At 42.4% G+C, this 24210-nt stretch overlaps 1 protein-coding gene across 5 annotated transcripts in view; it reads left to right on the forward strand.

The window, feature by feature from the left end:
* The window catches only part of LOC125761833 (protein TANC2), a 108636-nt gene that overhangs the window by 66408 nt on the left and 18018 nt on the right, over nucleotides 1–24210 (forward strand). For all 5 annotated transcript variants that reach the window (XM_049423346.1, XM_049423348.1, XM_049423351.1 and 2 more), the window contains 2 exons: nucleotides 15448–15687; nucleotides 23067–23221. In XM_049423346.1, the coding sequence (XP_049279303.1) occupies nucleotides 15448–15687; nucleotides 23067–23221 (395 nt within the window). The remainder of the gene's footprint in view (nucleotides 1–15447; nucleotides 15688–23066; nucleotides 23222–24210) is intronic.

The following is a 24210-nucleotide window of genomic DNA, read 5'->3' on the forward strand; positions in this document are numbered from 1 at the left end:
CACGCTACGGGGACTAAACTGAGCCAATAATGTACTGAACGTACCGACATGTACGGGAGATGCTTGTTCTGTCGGAGGAGGACAAATTTCCCGTCGGACAACCCGACAAACCATTAAATATGTACACCGCCAGTGAGTGGGATGGGCGGGTGAGTTTGAGCGCCCACACTGTGCTTATGTCAATTGCGCAACGTACAATAATAAATTGCAATACTTACTGGTTATTAGCAGGCGTTATCTTCCTTTTCCACCCTTCGGGACTGGACATCGGTCGGGTAATGGGGATCCGAGAGAAGAAGCAAAAACCAAACCCCAACGAAGAAGTAAATATAAAAATTATCATTCAACAACCGGGGCTGTGGATACCTTTTTTTACCTTCCATCCCATTGCATGTGTGCGACACACAGGACAAGTCTTTCAAGGTTTTGCAAAGACTTCGTCATCGTCATCGTAAAAGTCTCTACCCACGCGTTTATCGGTTTTGAACAACACAGCAAACTGTTTTGCGACCCGTGCATGTCTACCGAGCTCGTCTACGCAGTTCATTGACAAATTTAAGTCCATTTTTTACGATCATTTTTTTTTCGCAGGAATGGGTTTCATTCATAAAACTTCTGTACCAACGCACGGATGAAGCCAATAGGGGGTAGTTTTATTACGCGAAAAAGTGTGTAATTGGCTGTGTAGAAAGCAGGAAGTAGGAGCTGACCCCTATTTGAAATATGTTGAACTGGTAGATCTCATTCAACACCTCAGGTTTATGGTAAAATCATTCCCGAAGTTACTTGGACGTGAGCATCCAAATTGCATAACATTTCCCCCGCCCGGGCTGTTATGTATGAAAGGGATGATGCTTTGTTCGACGATCTTAAATTTGCCCCGCTGCTGCTCACTTATCGCTGTCGGTAAGAAATATTTTCAACCCCACCAACATCGGTGAATATGATCACGATCACGATAGAAACCTAATTTTCACACTGCACCCTACAAACCCTCCGCGGGGGAACTGCGCTGGAAATAGCCGTTTTTCTTCGATTTTTGCAATTTAACTGCAGCACGGATCGTTTTGACGGATGCAGTTTCAGCATAGTTGCAGCGTTTATCGCCTGGCACGCCGTCGACGACGACGATCGGCGATTGATCTGGCGTACTGGTTTAACATCGGTCCCGGACTTTTTGTACGTTACATCATTCGCGCTCTTTCGCTGCACTGTTGTGGCGATCACGTTTTCTTGCGAATCAAAAAAAACAAGCGTAACCCTCTCACTTTTCTCCATTCCGTGGCACACGGTTGAGCAAAAGTTTTTGGTGAATGAACAGACGGGTTTTTTCCTTCAGTCGGGCGTTAGTAGTCTATGCCATTAGCGAAGACTATCAATGAATCTCGACTGCATTACGCGCGGTGTTTTGAATTTCTCAAACCGTTTGTTGGACAAAACCAAAGGGATATAAGTTCGTGTCTCAGTGTCGTAGTGAGTTTTGACATGATTAAATGCGTGTTAAATTCGGTTCGAAACCACAAATGATGCATTTCAAACTAGCACGCACTGGTGAATTACAGACGAGAAAAAAAATTACCCGTTTCGACTGACAAGAAAGTTAGTTATTTACGTGACAAGCACACTGAGTACCTTCGCTTTATTGGCTTGTGACGAGCGTTACCAATGACCAATAAATATGTACACATTGGAAAGGTTATACTGGCATGGTCATGTGCACTTCTAGTGCTGCAGCTAGCAAGAAAGATTTGAAATTGCAACGTTTTTTTTGCCAGAGATGATCGATGAGCTCCATGAGGTTGGATACAAAACGGGCAAACAAAATGGGGTAACAGAAGCCACAACCTCTTCCCGCTACAACATACAAGTGACTCGATATCGATTTTTTCCATTCTTCCTTCGGTCACAAATTGGACACGCTGAGTGAACGAAACAAGCTTGCCGCCAGAGCACGATTCTCACCTCGAAACTCTGTACAAGACTCCTCTCTTCCTACCACCCCCTTACAAGCCCTTTCCAGTTCCTAGTTGGGGGTGCATTGTAAAGAAGGTTGAAATCTTCTGGGAGATCATTGTGAACTCTTGTGGTCTTTTAAGCGAGGGCCTAACACTCCTAGCAGGGAGTTACGCTTGGAATCGACCAATCTTACGGAACTCGCCAATGGCCTTCTGTTAGTAGATCAATTGAACGACTCAACTGCCAACATGTCTAGGCCCGTTTTGCGATCGGCAATCGTGGGTACTGTCACTGCGTGATCCTGGCTAGTGATCGCCATACCACGTAGTGGCTGCGGTATGTTCTTGTAACGAGATTTGCAATCTGTTCTGCCAACGGTGGCAACCTTCTAGTTCGGAGGGGGTGATACAACACCACCACCAGCCCAGGTGGCACCTTGACGTCGATGTACGTTAGGTTTGCCGTTGTTGAGAGTTGTGCATGACTTTTGGAGCTAAAAGGCATACCTGACACTCGGCGGGGAGGGTGAATAGCTTGTGTGCACCTTTAGTAAGTCGATTAGCAAATGTTAATGTCTGTTTCATTAGAGATTTGTTTGTCAGTTTGGGTTTTAATTATCACTATTTCTTGAATGTTTCATGAAGTTGGTCAATTCTCATTACAATCCTCACAAAAAACCTGAAGTTTTAGAGATCTCTTTTCTATGAGAGTTTAGTACTTCTCTAAACCTTTTTTATAAACAGATTTCATATTTTGTGTTCTTCATTCTATTGTTCACAAACATATTTGGTTGCGATACACATTAGGTTCGCCTTCATTCATAAACTGCTGCAGGTATATGACGTTTATGCGCTTATGCTGTTGCATGCCATTTACAGTGATTTATAACTGGTGTGTGTAAATTATGGCTGCTGTGAAAAAATATATAGACGACGACGTGTGCAACTTACCCGCAACCACCATTTGAGTTCGTTACAAGGCACCGGTTTATGGCACTCGTTCTCATCAACCTTCGTTGTGGCCCGTCTGAACTAACCTGCGCCACAGCATTAACGGTCAAACACGGTCAGCAAGGTGCGTCGTAAAGCATCGCAAATGAACGAATCATGTTTTTGCCTTCGAATTGCGATCGAATAGACGATCGGTGACGTATCGTATTCAAATCTTCGAAGGCTTATTATTTTGGGCAGGAATGTAGGTCAACCATTTCACGACAAATTCTAAGGGTGAATGCCTTTCCCAGTATCGATTAGGGGTATGGACAATAAAAACAAATCGCTTTTATGCCTTCCCAAAATGTTTTGGTTACGTTGTGCGTGCGGTTTATAAGATTAAAATTAGTTTCGGCGACTTATCCCACCCTCCCATTACGACCGTATAACAGCACCGCACCGGTTGGGTGTGGTGCGTAAGGCGCGGCATAAAATGAGTGCCATTTCGGTAACGATCGGTAGCGTTGTTGGATGACGTTTTGCGGAAACACACTGCAGCTATTGTAGCGGTTAGACAAAGGGCGACAAAAGAAGGGTTCCCAAGATTTGAAGAAAAAATAAAAGACAAATGATAAATAGCGCCGGTCAGTGAATGGACACTTTACAAACTCCCGCAATTTAATAGACATCGTGATCGTATGGTTTGCGTTTCTAAATCTATTACCTAAACCAACCGTTGGGCGCTTGTGGTGAAGAAATCACTTTTCTCTCCACATCCGCGGCCCGTCGTTCGAGACGGATGGATGCATCGGCATTTCCCAGGCCGATCCCAGACACACCGAGGATTGATTTATGACCGAAACTGGCCAGCAATGATGACGGTGGCGGTAGCAGAAGAGCCATCGGCAGCTAGCAAACATATTTCTTACGCTCTAAACGGGCTTCGACGGGCAAGGGAACCACCACGCCGTGGGTTCCGAAAGGGTTGTTTTTTTTTTAGCGACGCCGTCAAAACCCGCACAGGGAAGTTGCAGCAGGGTACGGCAGCAGTAGCAGGGGTTGTGTGCTTTATTTAAATTATGATAAACGGTTCGGATGTTTACAATTTCCATTTTTCTCCTCACCGTTGTACATCGCGCTGTGGTTTGATTTGGTTGTTGCTCGACATTTTTTTTTCTCTCTCTCTCGGGGTCCAAAACCACCCATTTTTGGGTTTGTGGATGTAACACAGAAAATATTTACTTTCAATTTTCTTTATGAAGAATGCTGCGCACATATTTTATGCAGCGCTATGCGCATTTTTCGATGTATCAGATGTAGATGTAGTTTGTTTTAGTTCGTGGTTTTGTGGAATTAGAGATGAAAAATAGATACTGCAGGGTGGAATTATTACTCCATTGTCTTTTTGAGAGACGGGTGGGTGATTGTGTTGCGTTTGATGCGCGGCGTCTCAAGGGTGTAAAACATATTTATGGTGACTTGACACTCGATGTTATGTTGATGTTGGTATGAGATACGACGTGAAAACAGAACGAACGTGTTATGAACATTTTCCGAACGAAAGTGGAATGATTTGGTTTTATGTTCAACTCCTTGTTTTTCAGGTTCCTAGCCGTGGTACGTTAAGTAATCATGCCGATTAAGAAATCTCTCCCAACTCTCTCCACTTTCATTGGTCGATTTCGCACGGTTCGGTCGCAGTTTATTCTTTCGACACTTTCTTTCGGTGCAGCAGTAACGCTTACGCGCGGACAAATTGCTTCGTACGGAACAAACGTTTAACAATTTTCGCCGCGCTTCGGTTTGATCCACATTTCACTTTCTGTTCAGTGTGTGACTTTTGCTACGATACGTGCGGAATGTCGCTGGATAGTCTCGTGAGACATTTCATTCACTTTGGCGGCAAACTGTTTTGTTGTGGTTTTTTTTCTCTCCCCTCAAAGAAGCCTCGCAACTAATCATGAGTAATTATCAGACAGTTGGTACATTGCGGCTAGGAAATGATTTGCGGTGTGCTTTGATATTACTAATAGAACAGTAATTAGGCGCTGAAACAGATGAAGATGACAATAGATGTAATCGGCAAAAATGCAAATTAGTAGCAAAGTTTTAATTGGAAACATTTTTTGTTCCTTTCTTCTATCTCTTTTCGATTAATCTTTCACTGGATTTCTCGTCGCCCGATGCAAATAGAAAATTGAGAGTGAAATTGCACCATCATTTAACGAGCTGATTGCACAAGAAATAATAAAAAGGAGCCCTTTTTTATGACTTCATTTTTTTTTTGCCCCCTCAAACGGAATTTACTAAGGGTAAGTCATCCGTACGATTGCCCTTTCATGATAAGTGCAACAACGGTTCACCATTAGATTGGCCAACGGTGAAGCTTGACCGACCGAAAACGCTTAGTGGAGATAGATGCGCAACCGCCTTTTCAACCCCCTTTTTCAACCCCCCCCCCCCCCCCCCCCCGCCCCTTTTGTGGTTGATCAACCCTTGCGCTTCCCAGCCACTATCAATCGCTGTGGCGATTAATGGTTCCCCCGGCATCTCCACTGAAATGATGTGCCTAATCGAGATCGAAGTTTTTCTCATAACATTTAACCCTTACCCAGACGACCGGTCTGGTTTGGGGAGAGGTCGGTACCGATGATATCGGTGGCTGCTTCAGTTCGCTGCTGGAATCGTATTGCACATAGCTGCTGCTGTCAGTCGCGATGGGATTGCCACCACTCACTCGCGCCTTGAAACATTTTATTCGTACACAGCAAATGCACGCAGCTTGTGAAAGGAAGAGCTATGGGGGAAAAAAGGTACCCATGTATTAAGACAGAAAGGATGACTTCTTTCCATAAAACGTTTGCGTTTGTCTCACTTTGGAGTAGTTGATTAAAGGTAATGCTTACCCGCCGAATGCACCGGGTCGATCGTTTCGGTTGCAATGGTTCCAAATTGGAGGAAAAAAGGGCAAATTCCGCGACCGCAACCGTTCCAGATATTGTAACGGTTTGTAACGGTCTAGCTGCATTGGTGAAACAACCCGGGAAAAAAGGAGTTCCATTCAATTTCTCCGTATCGGGAAGGGTTAATCTCGTGTAAAGAAAAAAAAGCCCTCCGCTTAGGTCCGTGTGGGTTGATTCTGTGTGGCAATAAAGGTAAAATTGGCAACAGCGAAAAGCATCAACCATCGTTACCTACAAATGAATCGATACTCTCCGGGTTATGCTTATGATAAAAATTCATTTTCTTTAACCCATATTGAAATTGCTTCTACCGCTGGTTCGACGTTCGTTGCGCTTTGTGGGTTTCTGTGCTATTCGCAGTGGGTTCTTTCCCGGCATCTTATCGTCAGACGATGGAATTCATTTTCACGCTTCGAAAAACACGAATCATTGTTTTAACCGGTTGACACCGTGTTCGTTACCGTGCGAGAAGGAAGCAAGGGGATTGGTAAAAAAATGTTAGTTTGTAAATCTTATGTAGATTTGCAGCTGGCTCAGACGATGGTTCGGGTTGTTGTTGAAATGCAGCAACATTCCTTCCACACTGCGCCGCAATGTTTGTCGCTGCATCGCTGCAAACAACAATCTAGAGACTGTGCAAAGAAAACAAAAAAAAAAACAAAACGTAAACATGCCGACTGTTAAGGAATGATGCTTTTATGGCAGTAGAAATATGTCCCTGGTTTTCCACACGTTTGTACGTTTGTTTGTAACAGTAGTTGCACGTCGATTGAATGAATTGGTTGCCGGAACATTTTGTTCCCCCTTCGCTTGGGAGAATCCGGGCTTGGGCAATATATGCAACATAATTTAGCACGGATTTAAACCCCCCGAAAAGTTGTGCTGATTTTGCTGTTTGTTGCACTGTTCCAAAAGCAATAATCGTCTGCCTCCATTTGGAGTGTGAATTATGAAACACTTCAACCTTTTCTCATCATTCCACACTTCGGAAACGGAAATCCATTGCGCTCGTAAATGCCACAGGATGGCTAAGTAAAATTAATAACAACGAAAGAGCGGGAGATAGAAGGAAGAAAAAAAAATGAACGACCATTGCACGAAAGCGACAGCAAACGTACAACGAAAAGGGTGGAAAAGCTTTCGTTCGTACCATCGAATCGATTTTCGCCGTAGTACGAGCCGCTCGAGCAGCTGCTTGCAAAGAAGAAGCCCGAATCATAACCAGAACGATGTACAGGAAATGTTGCTTTGTAGCTTCACGATCGACAAGCAGCCTAGCGATCCGTGCCAGGCACGTTGGAAAAGGAAGCTTAAAAAAAGTGAACGTTTTTTTGTCGAAGCATCTCGCAAAAAAAAACGGGTGGAAAAATTGGCCAAAACCCGAAACAAACGAAAGTTTATGCGATACTGTCAAATAAATCTTGGAAATTTATTAGCCAAAGTAACGTACCTTTGGTTCGTACCACGTGTACGATTGGAGTGTGTAGCATTCGTTTAGACGTGAAGTTAGTTTGCCACGGACGTTTTAGAAGGTGTGCAACATGATGCAGTATGTTGCTGCCGTTCATTGATGGTAGTTTGCTGTGCTTTCGTTTGGATATGTTGTCTTTCAATTAAGGTTTTTATAATTAATTTCACTTTCAAAACGGATGATCTTCGGCTTCCATTCCGGCTTAGCTTGTAAAGGATAATAATAATAAAAATCCCTTTTTCCAATAAATATATTTTATGCGTATAATAAGAAACAGAAGCTAAGGTATGTTTCAATTATTTCCCATTTCTGAAATACTTCCAATCGATTTTACAATCACTTTTTTGAATAAAATGGAATACAAAAAATCGCTTCATACGAACAAAATACGAGCGTGGGAATTTTACCATTACTTCCTTTCGCCGTATTTCCTTAACCTTCGTTCGCAAGGGTTTCTCGCTTGCCTTTGCATTCAGCTTAGGCTGTTTCGGGCGAATATTCTACATACCATAATTTAACGCATTTGTGTCTCCCGTGTATCCTTCCGTTCAGCGCAATAAAATTTTATCATCCATCAGCCTATTTATCAATCAACCACCCGATCCGCACGACAAAACGGATGGACTTCCAACAAATCGCCGCTCGTCGCTTTCCTTCACGCGTTACGCTGAAAGGCGAAAGAATGGAATTGGGAGGTCAGTTGTGTGCGCTCGCTTACGTTTGCATACCCGTCGTGTCCTTGCTAATTGATTGTTTTAAATTTGTTTATAGAGCTTGAGATGTTTGTTTGTTTTGTTGGCTGGTCGGTCGAAATTGAAGAAAAAAAAACCGTGGGATCGAGTCGATTACGCGAAGGCATGATAGATGACGGTACGCGGGATATGATAATAATTTCAACTTCTTCACCCAACTCCTACCCCTACAAAAAACACTCGACGGCGCACGACCGAGCCGGTGCCCTTGGGTTGGCTAGCTTTGAGTTTGAACGCGGCTGTGCCTGATCGGTTCGGGATGGTGGTTACTGCTTTTGGAAAGAATGTTTTCGTACCTTCTGCTGCCGCAGGTTAAGTAATATCTTGACATTGACTGCCGTCATCGAATTACAACGCCGCAGCACTTCACGTTCGATCGAACGGGCTACGTGTGAATTGCATCGAAAACTGACCTTTTCCGCTGTGAAACTCGTTCCTGAATGTGGTGCATGGATCGACCGGTATCGTTTGGAGTCAATCGAAGGGCTTTTCATGTCGATCAAAACTTCTCTGGTGGTCATTGGTCAATTTGGTGCCGTGGCCTGCGGGTATTTGTATGATCACTTTTGCTTTATTGTAAATTGTGTCGAAAGGCATGATAAATCTAACATTAAACTTAAATAGTTGCCTGCAATCGAGGAATCGTTTTGTTTGCTTATTTGCCAACATGAATATAATTTATCTGTCAGTAGAAAGCTGTCAATTTCTTTCACCGAAAGAGGCAAAAGAGGAAATGCTTGGTCACACGTGATCGCTTCCGGCGTGTGGAGAAACATTTGCTTTCGTCGATATTTGCAGTCTGCTGCTGCAAAAGCGTTACATTTTTCACACAACATATTCACAGAGACAAGAGCTATTTGTGGGGTGATTTGTTTCGGCATGGGCATAATATCTATTGCTTTACATCCGTCGTTGGCATAACGGTCAGTAAGGCTTATAAAAACTAATGATCATGCGCGCTAACTTTTCACACTATTCCGGAGAAAATTTGATTGATTGCTGTTTGTTAGCCTACGGCGTATATAAATCTTTAAAACCACAGGGAACCGTGCTAAGTTTGCTCACAACGGAAGCGATGAAAGTTTTTGGCCATATAGCTTATTTGGTTTAAACACTTTTCAAGCTTAGGTTATAATATAAAACCGCATGTTTTACGAATGCTTATGTCACACACTTTAATAAGAGCACAGACCCAAAAGGAGCGCCCGTATCAAACATCACCAAACAACGCCAATAAAAATTATCATCAAATTTTCATTTTCCTCTCGCGGATTTTTGGAGCTGCGGGCATCGTTACTATAAATTTGAAACGAATTGCAAGGGAGAAAATGTGTAACAGCTTCCGGCACGACGGCCGAACACCACGTTTCTCCGGCGGTGGTCATGGCGGCCGAAGTGTGCCGCGAAAAAAAAAACTTAAGAAGTATAAATAGCATAAATCTGTCCGCTGGTGTTGGTTTGATGGATGAATTAAGATTAGCGTCAACGGACAGGGGATTTCTTTTCCGCCCTGTCCGGTGAAAATGGAAGCGATTGTTTAGTCATTGCGATTTTGTCGCGACCAAAAAAAATACTAACGCCAAACTGAGCTCGTGACATAGCGAAGTGGGAAAGTGTTGAAAGCAAAGACCAAAATTGTACCAAACAAAAAATGCTTTTAAATTGCTTCGGACCAACAGGTAGATGATCGTTTGTAGATAGCCTACATAACGTAAAAATTAAAGAGGAACTCCACAGCAAAAAAAAAAAAACCATGTGGTGGATAAAAATGGACCCTCTCGTGACCAACATCGTGGTCTAATGCCAATGATGTTGAGGTTCTTAGGTGCGCAGGTTTTTGCTTAATTAAATTAAATACTAGCTAACCGGTAAAGGGGGACATCTCGCACATCTTCCACCCGTCTTCGGAACCATCAGGGAATTCGTTCGGTTTTCGGACACCCATTTTTCCAGGAATTGTTGGATCACAGTTGAAACGACAGACAAGGGGAATGGTTAATCCGGTAATCTTTTCCCATTTACTGTTCGTGAGTGCTATTATAGTGCTAAAAATTGTGACTTAAGATGAATCTCGAAAGGTGATAAAACAATGAATTTCTCAACAAGTGGTAAGCATTTACTGTGCCGAAGGTTGGCTTTAACCATTAACCCCCCTCGGCAAGGGTAGACTAATCTCTTTTTGCAATTTCCTTTTTTTTGCCATTTTCCACTACCAAACCTTTTTTCTTTCGTTTACTTTATGATGGTTAGACTTCGCAGTCATGAATTAAACTAACATTTTTTTCTTGTTTTTTAACAAGAGGATAAACCAGGAAAAAGCAACACCGATACGCGGCACGATTATGCTAAAGGTGAAATGGGTATGAACAAGCGAAGCAATAGAATAGAAATATTTGATCAAATGCCCTTCCTGGAGCAACGTGAAGCACCACCGTTTGGACAATGAATCGCAACATGATGTAAAAACGGGGGCGAATGGATGAAAATGTAACCACGCGACTCGCGATGGTTGAACAAAATATGTGAGAAATTTTAATTGGACAATCGCGCACAGACCGAACATTGCGATGTTCAACGACGATGCTTTACAGCTGAGGATTAGAATTTCAGATTTTTATCTAATGGGCTGATGAGGGCCGGTGCTGCTGCTGCTGCTGATTGAAATGTTAATCGTAGTCGTGCTATGTTATCAATGTAATAAACACAGCGTGTTGGAGAAGTTTGCGGACAATGAATTAGGGAACAATGTTTTTGAATTATTATGATGTAGCAATTGAAGCGTGATGATTTTTATGGTGGAACAAATGTATGAAAAAAGGAACATATTTTTATGTATATTTTTAATTGTTGAATACTATTAATATGTTTTTATATTAAACAACTAGAAAACTGTTTATAAAAGATGTTCTTCTCAATAGTAAGAAAGAATAGAAATTTCTTTTATGAATCGGCCCACAAGTTTTCGAGAAAATTTGGAACGGATTGGAATTAATTTATTGCTTCGACTGTAACTTTGTTTTTAGTTGTCTAAGCATTTATTTGGAAATAAAACTATTTATTTCTGAAATGTTAACTGTATATGTCCGTTTAAATTAAATGTGGAAAAAAGTGTTAAAAATTGAAGCATTTCACAAAAAAAGAAGAATATTTCTAAGAATCATCCATTTAACCGTTAAGTTGCTTTAATCCTAATCCTTCGCCACCGTTATCGATGAATTTCTACAACCATTAAACATCTCTAATGATGCGAAAAACAGCAAACGATAAAGCTCGGATCCGGGGCTAACAGTTGTCTTGTTAAAAGATATCGATCAGAATAAAAATGATAGCTATCATTCACAAAGTTTCACTGAGCCGTAGCCGCGCGTGTGTTTATATGTTTTTTTTTCTTCTCTCAATTCAACGTTCCTCTTCCTGGTGGCATAGAGGATCATAAATTTGGCGTCATTCGTTCCCACACCCCAAACAGACGCGGACGAGACCCCCGGTTTCGGTTAGGTTGGTGGTCCTGTTTTGGGTGAAAGATTGAAGCGAAACATTAAACAAAATGTTCCCCCAACATATCGCAGCATCAATCAATGCCCAAAGAAAAAACCCTTGCAAATATTACCTCAAAAACCCTTCCCTCCTTATCATTTTGTCTGGAATTGGGATGAGTCTTAACACAGGGAGTCTAACGGTCCTTTGGCGATCGGTCCCATGGTAGTGCAGCGGGATTTTTTTTATTTTACAACAAGACCAATCCAATTTTCGCCATCACAGTTTATGCGGTCACTGCCGTTGTGTTTATCTATATTCCGCTTAAGTTCATCCATCCCCAAAACAGCATCCCTGGGGAGGAAAAGCGCTATAATTAATTGGGTGATCGAACGAAAATGATCTATCGTAAAATATCGTCCGGCTATACGGTGCGAGGTACGAAAAGGCGGAAAAAAGAACGTTTGAGGATGCTGCTCGGTTACCTGCAAGCGTTACGCCGTTACACTGGATGGCAATGGGAAACTAATTCATTTTGTTTTATTTTCATTTGACTAATTTTATAGCCGCCTAGTCAAGCCGACTTTCACCACCCTAATCAAATTAGCCAAATCGGCTTTCGGTCAGCCCGATGGTAGACCGCGGCCTTTGCCGAAAGGCTCGTTAAGGTGAAAGGATTGCTCTCCCTCGTGTCCAATCCTTCTGTTGCCGCCTCGATCGCTGCGGTGCCAATTTATTATTTCGATCTTATCTGCGACAATCATAAATTATGTAGAAAGCTCACAAACAAACGGTTCCGAACCGATATTTGTGCGAATGAAAGTTTCGGAATTCTGCTTGTGCGTATGTGGGACAATAAGACAGAATTTCGTTTCGTAAAGTATGTTCTGCTGACAGAGCTGTGTCCATCGTCGAAATTGTGCTAGACGAGCTTACGACCGATGATAACACGGAAATTGTATTCACACGCATTCCATAAACCAAAGCACAAACGTTAGACTTTATGTTCGGCCGACATTTTTGTGTGCGGTACGGATGACAGACCGCAAGTCAATTTCTTTGAACAACTGCTCCGGTCTCCGGCCGATGACAGGCTGAATGTGGAAAAACAAGACGATCAACTCCTCTGGGGCTGGAATTAACTTGCCTCCTTACACCCGCTGCCATAATTCATTCCCCACGGAACACGTTTCACTGTCACGATATTAGCGAAAACTATGTTCAGTATGTTTTGCACGTCCGTCGATCCCGATACTAACAGGTAAGGGTTCCCGCAAAACCCGAAGAATGGAACCGGATTGAAGAAAAGTTCTTTCACCGAACAGACCGAAACGCCGTACTGGCGCAGAATTGCGAATCGCCCCGGTAAAATTGTTTTATTAGATTGCTTGAAAACGATCTAATCCGTTTGAACTATTTCAAGGATCACGAAGTACTGTAATGTGATGGAATATGCGACTCTGCAACGAATGCAATGCCACGCTGGTGCAGCACACCACATGCATTGGCACGTTCACTGTCGGTGTGGGAAGAGTTATGGTACGGTATCTGTCAAGTTGCATACCGTGATCGTGTTAGCGCATAGATATCGTTGCATTATATCGTTATTACCGGGGCGTTGCGGTCCGTATCTTGGCTAAACGTGACCGAAATTAATCTTCCACTAATTGAAATCTAATTCCACCTTACGGACTAATCCGTTTATGCGGTTTAGATTTTGTGAACGGTTTCACCCAGGAGGATCAGAAGAAATAGAAACATTCTCTGGACGTTCAGGTCCGTATGTTTGTGATGGTTACATTAATATCGCTACGAGTGATTGATTTGATTCCAAGAAGATGTTTGTTTGCAAGAACGAACTGTAATCGTTCCCTTTTTCGAAGACTCATAATTGAAGATAGAGAAGCGTTTACGACACATTAATTTCGAAGTACAGCAAACATTAACTCAATCAAAAGGAATATCCTCCTCACTTCAAAGCTAAAAAAAGCTCTTCCCCTTTCCGACCTGTTCAACATTTTCACTAGAAAAGTCAGGTGAGAACCCCGAACAGCCATGCATCGACCAGCCAGAACCTGTCAAGGGAGAAAAACTAATAAAACAAAGTGCCTGGAACGAACGATTCCATGTCGGTTTTGGTTTTTCACCTTATTACGGTCCCGAAAGGTCAACGGCGCGACGATCAATAACCCTCGATGCGGGGCATCAAGACATTCGCCCATTTGCTGGACGCCTCTCCAGATCCTCGCGGCATCCAAAGGTTCACGTCTTTGTTTCTCGTCGTCCTGTGCACCGTCTGCAACAACTTCGCTATACAGCTGTACCCACCGTACTGACCCACTTCTAGCCTTTGGACCGTTATTGTTCAGCTGGTTGAAGCAGGACCGATCGATCTCCGAGGGCAGGAAAGTTGTTTACATTCAAAACTGACAAAATATTCGCGGAAGAAATCGTGCACCCGAGGGTTTTTACCCGGTCCCGGGAGTAAATCTCGACCGTTTAATCTCGCACGTTGCGCGTAGAGAGAGAGGTCACGCTGTTGGAACAGGGGGTTTGTGGGGACGGAACGATGATTTATTGTGTTGCAGGGATGGATCGAAGTTTGGAGAACGCAAATCACCTTCTGCTCTGGTGATGGGCGGGTGTGTATGTGTGTGTGAAAATTTGAGAAATTCTACATACTATTGATCGCGATATGTTGGGTTGATATTTAAAATTTAGCAGCAGGCATTGATCCGATCAGGATCCGGGACATTGACAAACAACCAATGTACCTTCATTTCCGATTGGGATTTGTACTGGTTGGTCTAACATTGTCGCATATGTCGAACATGGCAAACATTGTTGCAAAAATATGTGTACAACGAACAAAAGCAAACCAAACTACTTGCCTCAGGCCCTTTTGCCGTTTGCAAACGTTCAATTCAAAGTTCAATCGATAGGTGAATGTACCGGAGAGTCGTACCTGTCAAATCGTCTTTTCCGGCCATTCTGTTTCCCCCATCATCACTCCCATGCAAGGAAGGGAGGGGGTGGGAGGGAGCGATCGGGACCTCCCGCTGGATCAAACATGGCAACACACACAGCAGGTGCTCCACCCAAAACCGGGTGCCACGAGCGAGCTTTTGCAGCAACGGGGTCCAGAGCATTTGACCGCGGGACATTGGTTATTAATATTTGCAAATTTGAAAAATCGATTGTTCTCGTTTGTTGTGTGCACTAGAGCACCGTTGCAAAAAGAACCGCGATGGTATAAATGTGCTGATCGGTTAGCTGAGTGATGTTTTGCGAACGAACGATTCAATGTGAGCAGTGTGTTGGGAGCTTTCGCCAGCTTCACCAGTTGGGACTCGAAATTTCGTTTCCAATTCAGTTGAAATGCACATAAACAAGACGCTGTTTGTCGAGGAGGTAGTAAAGCTAGTCTAGTTTTAACCAGCATCCTGGGTAGAATTTACGATCAGTGGAACCTGCCAAAGGGCCCTTACAGCAGGGCCCGCAAGAGGTCATGTTTGGTCCGGCCCCCTATTTCAGTTCAACAGTTCCAAACGCCCCAATGTTGTGACTTTCGTTTCCGCCTCTAATGCACCTAGCGGGGCCACTTTGACCGTCCCGTGCTGTTTGGTGGTAAATGAGGCGTCATTAATTTATTGACCTTTTTCGCCTGTCTGCTGTTGTCTTCCAAAAAATATAAAAGGAACGGCCCTTTTAATTGTCTAGCGTCTAGTGTCTGGCTGTCGTTTGAATGAATATTCGTGCCGGTTTCGGTGCAGAACCTTTTTAATGAAGACCCAATGAAACGTTGATTCCTTCGCATCGATAGGGTGCAGTTTTGTGTGAGCCTTGTACAACTTGAGCGGAATAACAACACCCAGTTTGCTTTCGTGTACTTTCAGATTTGGCAGCGATTCGTAAGATACTGGAAAACGAAACCGGAGGCGCTCTCTGTCCGAGCTGTCAGATGCCGTTCGATAAGGGCAAGAAAAGGAAGCTGATCGACGCCTGCGGTCACGAACGGTGCTACTCGTGCATGTTCCGGAACGAAGCTTGCCCGCACTGTCTGGCACAGAAGGAATCCGGCCAACCCCACCCGGTACACCATCCGGCATCCCGTATGCAAGCGGATATGGACAACGGTGAGTGTGCGATAGATAAGGAATTTTTAATGATTTCCTACCATTTTATCCCTGCTGTCGTGTATCTTGTCCGGTAAACGATCGTTTTTGTCGAGTGGTAATTTTAAATTAATTTTCTACCACAATCTCATTCGGCTTCCCTTTTCGGTGGTTTTTTTTTCCGTTGTCCGGGGCGGAAGGCAAACATTGGAAATGGAATGTCGATCATCAACCTTCGGTTGACAGTTGGTGTGGACAGTATGTGGTTTGTCACCTTAAGACATTCAAGGTTTGCACTAAAAACTTAGAATTAAATCCAAGTGAGTAGGTTATAATGATGAGTGATTTATTTAGAACTCTCTTCTCAGAAAACGTGAGAGAAATACTAATCTTCTTGAAGAGTTGAATCTCATTCAAAATTCACTCACTTTTACTTAGCTCATGAATTGTGCTCCTGAGTGATTTAAATAAGTGAAAGTGAATTATTTCACAAGTGAGTTGAAAAAAAATTCTTTGCAGAGACTCAAATGACTCACTATAGAAACTCACTGTAGAAACTCTCTCACTTACGGAGATAAGATGTACTGCAACACTTCGACACTAGTGGTGATGCATCTGATGTACTATCAACGTAACACCTCCTACAGGTGTCCCACAGACCAGTGTCCAAAAACCGCAAAACCCAGCAGTGCTCAGAAATATGAATATATTTCTTTTATGCCTTTTGATTGTGGTTTTTATTGGCACGTGTGAACCAAGTGAATGCTTGCCCATGATTAAAACGAACGATATCTTTATTACTTCACTTCACCGATCCGATTGCTTCGGTTGCTCCTTTTAACACCTCTCGATCAACCTGTCAAAGAACGGGGGGTTGGTCCACATGCTTCCCCGTTAACCTCAGCGAGGCTTTGTAGATTTCGGAAGGATTTCCACCTAGACACCCGTGTGAGTTTGGTTACGAATGGTTGCAAAAATACCCCATTACAGGGGCCTGCACAAATTGGCAACGGAACCGATCCGGTGATGCAGCTTTGCAGCGGCACAATCGCTTTGAACTTCTGCCCGCCAATCAAAAGTGCGTCTCGTTGCTGTCTTCCTCTGTGCTGTCTTCATTGTAATTGGGTCGTCACTGACCTTGTGTCAATTCTGTGGCCATTGCATAAACGGGTCCGACCGTCCATTTCTGGGTGACTGATGAACTTTTAGCGAGCCACCCATTCCTTCGAGTCGGCACAAGATACTTGATCCCCTTTCGACTGGCCACAGGTTTTTGGTGAAGCTGTGGATTAGTATCGGTTAATTACGATCGAAATCGGGACCTGGCTGATGTGATCGTTCGGTGGCAGAAAGGGTGCGAACATTGGGTTGGTTTATGTCTCTTCAGTTTTTTTTTCTGTTTATCCTTCTTCCTGCCAGCACAGCTCCTCCTGCGTATGGGTCCCGTTTTAATCTTCACGATATGCATTTTCAGCGCCTTTTACCATTCCGAAAGCCAAACAAGCGAAGGAAAATTAATTTCGCGTTTTATTTCCTTATGCTCAACGTTGACGAGATTGTATCAGAGCTGAGCCCTGTGTGTGTGATGCACTTTTTTATTACATTTGGTTGCATTTACTTTGCGCAATCATTCACGACCATTAATGTTTGACCTACTCCCAGCTGGTTCGAGGATCCGCATTGTACGCCGGCCGGGAATGTTTACACTGCGGTTAGGCTGTTTGGGGGTTTTTGTCTGAATCAAGCGATCGTGTGTTGGTCAAGTGTCAACGCATGATATCGATACCGCAGCACTACTGTAGGGTTTGCTGTGGGGTCGATTTTGTTTGTGTATCTTCTTGTACGCACAAGGCTTTTGGGGTGGACAAACTCCGGTGGCCTAACCATTGCAGGGTGCGAAACACGGCAGTTATCATGGCAGAACCTCACCTCCAACGATGTTTGTCGTTTTATGATGCATAAAAATTTAATTTGCCCACCATTACGATCTGCTGACATTGGAGGGCGACCAGTTGAGGTGTTGTAGCGCTGGGCACTGGGTAGCAGAAATGACTGTCGGACCATGTTTTTTGCATTGCTCACTTTTTTTATTGGTAAGGTCAGCTAATGTTGAAAATAAACCTAGAATTACTGCGTGCGCTTTTGCGCGAAAGGATGCGAATGCTTTTGCTACAATGATGCTTGAACAGCAGCAATTAGCCTTATTCTTGTTTCGTGTACGGTTTTTTTATGTAACACATTTTAATGCCAAAGAAAAGAAAAAAAGTAAAGGTCTCTTAAATGTCATCTTTTTCTTGGGAAGGGCACAATTTAAAACATTCGCAAAAATTATACTCATCTTTGTATTTTATCACTGCGCTAAAGTGCTTTAAAAGCGAACAAAACGAAACGAAATGTAATATTCATGTTCGGCACATAATAAATTATTTTTTGGTCTAAAGTGTATAAATTTCCTAAATATCATAACTTACGATTGTACAATTGATTGTGAAGCACACAATTTACGATACAGATAAATATACAGATTTGTCGCACGAAATTAATCGTGTGGGAAAGATGTGTATATCGGTTCATCCAACAATGCAAAACCTTGTTAGCCATATTTTACACCCGAGCAAGTTTGTCGTGTCGCGAACGAGCGCGTTGGTGGGTCTTATTTAGCGAATTAACAGCAGCTTTCCGTTTTAATTCAATCTGCAAAAATTTCGTCACGCTATGGCATAAATGCTATCCATGGGAGGAAGGTCCATTCAAACGTTTTCTTTTTTTTCCTCTCTCACTGAGTTTTTCATCCCCATTAGACATCTGCTTCGCGTGTCGGTGACGTGACGGTTAAATGATGAAGCATGGTCACATGGAGAAAGACTTCGATAGGAGGGCAAGCGATGAACCTGACACGATACCGTGGTGGATGGTGGATTAGCGCAAATCTTGGACCGATGTGGTTTTTGTCGTCCAGTTTTTACTTGTTTGCTCGTAAATAGTGGGATTGTGAGAAATTTATTAATCCACATGTCACGTGAGCGTGTAATACCAGGAGCCGGTTTCCTTTTTCTTGCCAAAAAGGAAAAAAAAACTGTCACTGCATCAAAGTGTCGGATCAACGTAAAATGAAATACGTCGGGAAAGATATGCAACAAAATGGCTTCTTATTGCAATCGTACATTTAAGGTTTTTTTTAATTATTTAATTTAATTTAAACCCATACCAACCCCAAACCTCTGTATATAGAATATGAAAGCAAAACAAATACCACTGAAGAAGGATTTGGCTTATGAATTGTAACGAAATATATCACGCCAAAGCCCATTTAAACAGATTTGACCCATTTGCATTACAAAACTACCGTTATAGTGTGCGTTTTGGTTACTGCTGTCTTTCAATTTGACTGTAAAATTGTTCCAATTCGTTCCGGGTTCGTTCCGTTCACCGGGATGTAAAAGCCGCTGCGCTGGAAAACATTTCCATTTGACATTAAGGCTTCAAACAGTCGAATACCATCGGGCCAAAAAGCGCTGTAGTCTGCAGCAGAATGAAAGTAAACGATGCCATTCAGTCGTGAAGAACGATTTTTTCACTGATTTACGCACCGTATGCCGTTGGATCCGTTACGAATGGAAGACAGTTTGGCATTCGCGGTACACGATACGGTAAGTGCTGACATGTTGAATCATTTTGCGGTTGATTTAACATCTCTCTTTCCTTCTCTCTTTTTTTGTTGTTGATTTGTTTTGTTTTGCCGCGGTCCATTACGTTTGCATGGACGATTAAATTGGGTATCATTTGCTCGAAAGCGATGGTGGTTTACAGTATAAATCATTGATTGCAGTGCAGCTATAATCGTAGATTTTGGAGGTTAAAAATGGTTATGTTTGAGTTTTCAATTTTGTGTTATGTGACGCATGAAATGACACGCAATTTAAATGCCTCTTTGGAAATATGCTTGGATTGTGCTTTTTTGTTTTTTACTGCGTAATAGTTTTGCGGGATGATCTTTCATACAAACATATGTTTGCAAGTGTTCCTGTCCACCAGGGTACCACTTTCTTTGAACGTTCGCAAAGGTCTTAAAATCACGAATTAAAAATACACTTCGGATAAAATCGCATTGTACCGCGCCCAACCTCTCGCCTGAACGACACACAAAGGCCCCGAAGGTAATTTGCATACGCAGTGCGATTGTTGCGAACTGTGGTGTAGTGGGTTTGGTGTAGTTATTCTTTCTTATCTGCAAATCTTTCCACTCAGCCGGAAGAATGAATGCTCGTCGAAAGCGGACCTTCACATAGCATAAGCGAACAGTTCAATTTACATTACAATTCCAACCCCGGCTACAAACGATTGTTTCGATCGATTGTGTAGTGTAGAGAAATAAATAAATTGTATTTCATGAGGTTATTCGAAAGTTGGGTGAATTAAAAGGTGTTTATTAATGGTTAAATATTATTTTTGAAGAAGCAGAATTTTTATTTAGAGAGAGAGATAGAGATAAAAGTAAGGCGCTCATTTAAATAACTAATCACGAAATATTAATTTCAAATATTAGCGAGAAGTATTATGCGTTGCCAACAGTTTTATTTCCTTTTATTGTTCGAACCGTTTTCTCTGGAGATGGAGATCACCTTAACTCCAGAATTTCTAAGAGTCCTGAGCGTTTATTTAACTGATACTTTCGAAAATAATTTCAAAGAGCTGTGTCATATGTAAATGTTTCATTTTTTCTATTATTGTTGTAGAAAAGATGACTTTTAACATGCATCAACTTCTGTAGAATTGTATAATTTCAAAAATTAATACGGGTAGAAGGAATCGTACCATTATGCCTTAATCTTATCTTAATCGATTTTATCCTAGATGAGGCCAATCATCACAAACTGATAAGTGGGCTCTAAAGCTCTTTTTATAACTGCTAAATATAACTACAGAAAGATTTTAACGCTCGGTGCGAAACAGGCAACATAAAACAGCTGAAGCCTTGAGGTTAGACACAACATAAACCAAAACGAGCCCCATCAATGACTGTGAATCAATTCCTTTTCGTTCAAGAACATTCGCACCCCAACAATGGAGGATGTCGTGATTTGCAAGAATGTTATGCAAAGTGTTATGTTACTCACCCAAGGACTGAACGCTACCGGAATAGGCACAGGAGGAAACTAAGTGAGAACAAGATCGTGCCTCTTTTTTTTTTGGTCTAACCATACACCGTCTTGGGAAGTTTTATGCTGCGCCTTGCGGCATCATGCAGCAGCGATTTGATGTTATGGTCCACGTTGCAATACACGCAACAAATGGCCATTGTATTATTAGGGTGATGTTTGGAGGGCAAACTGCATACATTCGCACGCTAAGGACACAATCTTCATGGTGTGTGTGTGTCTACTCTTAGCGCTTGGTTCAACATCATTCGAGAGCACTTGTATGCTGAACTATGCTGCTATTATAGGTGGACTCTCGATCGTACGTTCTCCGATCACCATAAATGGCGAAAGGGTTGATATACGTGCTGCGTTTTGTTGCTTTACTTCGCTTCAACCAAAGCTGACCGATCCGATTGATGTTGTTTGCTGCGAGCTGAATGTGATACAGGCCCGTTGTGGTTGTTAAAGTCGAGTGTTGCGACCTTCGTTCACTAATCATATCACCGCTGCCGGTGTTACCCGGCCTATGATTAATCATAGTGTTATTTAACCAGCTCGTTTTTTTCTCTATATGATACGTAACGTAATCTCAAACGTTACATACGAACGAAGAATCATCATCTCCCGTTTTTTTGTGTAGTTCAATCGAACTCACAGCTTCGGCGGGCTTGTGCAACCCTTTGTAAAAGCAAACGCTAAAAACGCTTGTCCGATCCAAGATCAAACACGATCGACAATTCCGCTCACTTTCTTTTCCTGCACAGGAAAGAGGTTTTCTTTGAATATTTGGTAACTTTTTGTTGTGCTTTTTTGGGCCTCTCCGAATGCCTGCTCCGATAGCTGTAACGTTCACGATCATCGCATTGTTAGGAGTGAATTTTCTTTCGGCACTCATTAGGCGTGAAAATTCCCTCCGCCATTTGAAACGTCCGTAAGTACTCGGCGGTAGAGGAAATGTAGGGAATGTTCGGGGAGAGTGTTTTTTTGTCGGTTTACGACAGTCGGTTCGGCAAAGCAATGGCATATAGTGGTAGATGCACCATCTCGGCAATCGCGAGGCTTTCGCGTAAGTAAACCGAATGTTTCAATTTTACGCACGCACTGACGTATGATTGTTCATCTTCCGGTTAGTTCTGTAACGCGCAGCAAATACAAAAACGTTACTTATACTTCATTTTACTTTTTTTTCGGTCGGGGTTTTTCTGCCGGTGTAAGCCCTTCAGGGTGCGTCAATTTGTGACTTTGCGGAAATGAAACCTGTTGCTGCACTTACAAACCTGCATGAAGCATAATGAGTTTGGGGTTGTAAAATTCAGCACCTCAGGCACGTTCGGGTCGATTTTGGTTAATTATGTTCCGTTTGTCAATCGAGACAACGGAGCGTTTTTTAACAAAAAAAATACAGCCGCTACAGCTTTTGCTTCAGAACGGGAAAGTTGAAAGAATGTGTACAGCACACACGCAAGCAAAAACGGTAATATTTACACTGTGCATTGCCGTGTGATGCTGCAACCCACCAAACATGCCCAACATACGTGGTTGATGCGTGTCAATGGCGTCTTTAGCACAAAGGCACAGCGTACCGTCATTTTGTTGGGATGTAAAATTGCTGAAATATCGTTCGTTCTGCCAATTATATGCAAATGCCAGCGCCATTCCATCTCTGGACCGGCAGGTCATTATTATCATTATTATCATTATGACATTTTGTTTGTATTCGGCCGGCCGTGCAGCCACAAAACAGTTGCAATTCCGTGCGGTTGTCTGCCGTCTGCCGAAAATTGCCGTCCTCGAATGTTGCACCACACACCAAAGCCATCGTTCGATTTTACGGTGCGTGGCGATCATGCATCTCTTCAGCATGCACCCGTTGCATGTGTGCCACCTCCCCAGGACTGCAACACCCATTTTCCTCTCGCTACCATCGTCAAACTTCACTCAACCTGACAGGACAACGTGTGCAATTTGACACCTTCTTCTCAGCACGGCGACAGCCAATCGTACGGCGCTCATTCGGTTCATTACGATTGTTATGTTTCGTCTGTTCGATCCATTGCTTTTGCTGCTGGGACACGATTGCGAAACGGAAACCAGTGTGTCTCCGGTCACTTTTAGGGCCAATTGATTGGCCCGATACTTGCGGCGCTTATATTTAATTAGCAACGATCAAAACCGATCGAAGTATTCGGGAAGGTTCAGGTGACGATCAAACACTATTATTCATGGCACCTTTATTCTTTTTCCTTCCAATCCATCCAGATATTCTCTCGTCGAATGGTGCTATCTACCAACCGCTCACCCGCAAGATGCACAGCTACGGCAGCAGCAACCATCTGATGTCACCGTTGGGATCGCCGCAGCCACAAAACCGTTCCCAGATGCGTACGAACGGACACTTTTCCTCGATCTACCAGGTAGGTGTAATGAGACGGAACAATGTTTAACTGTCCCATTATCACACACTTTGCATCCGCGTAATCCGGTTTCGGTAAAAAAGGGATTTTTCGCACATTAAATGAACAAACAACAGTGCGAAACTATTATAGATTATTTGGGGAATTTGTCCATATTTGCATCTTATTATCTTTGGCTGCTAAATTTAATTTCGTGATTAAAAAGCTAATTTCTATAGCTATTTTTATAGTCGGGATTTGTATAGAAGGCTACATTTGTTCAAATATATTATTTTCTACAGGAAAGAGCAAGTATACTTTTCCAATTTTCCAGGAGCTTCTCATGTAGCGTGTATAGGGATTTGATGTTTATTTCTTGTAAGTCCATCCAAAGTTAGATGTTGTAAAAATATGCAATTATTCAATCAGATAATGCAAACATTGACTCAAAATCTTCAACGAAATCTTGCAACATTGAAATGAAAATTAGATTGCTGAGTTGATCTATACTAAGTCTAGAGCAGAAATCGGTAACAAGCAGTTAAGACTTCTTTAAGAGAGACACTTTACAACAACAACATCTAAGACAATTTCCTTGAGGAGTTCAAACTAGCAATCTTGGAGATTTGGGTATAACTCGAGATGTATTTTTTGTAAATATTTTAGTCGAAAGTATGCTTTCGATTTTCTTATCCAACTTAAAAACTTCCAGAGAACCAACCAATTATTAAAACACAGAAAAGAATATGTTTTTCTTCATTCAATTACACATTTTAGATCATTTTCAAGAAACCGAGTTCAGGTCTCCTCAACACAATTTTTGTCTTTCAAATTTTTATTTTCAATTTCACTGGCCAACTATCGAATAGTATGATCATATACCCAGTTAATTAATTATATCGAAAAGGCAGGGCTATAGTAATTGTCTGTCGTGCATTATATTATAAAAATACTTCAATACCATCATTCCACATTGTTGCCTTATCGTGCCAAGCTAATGCAATTCATGG

This window comes from Anopheles funestus, chromosome 2RL, assembly GCF_943734845.2.
Source record: "Anopheles funestus chromosome 2RL, idAnoFuneDA-416_04, whole genome shotgun sequence".
NCBI lineage: Eukaryota > Metazoa > Arthropoda > Insecta > Diptera > Culicidae > Anopheles > Anopheles funestus.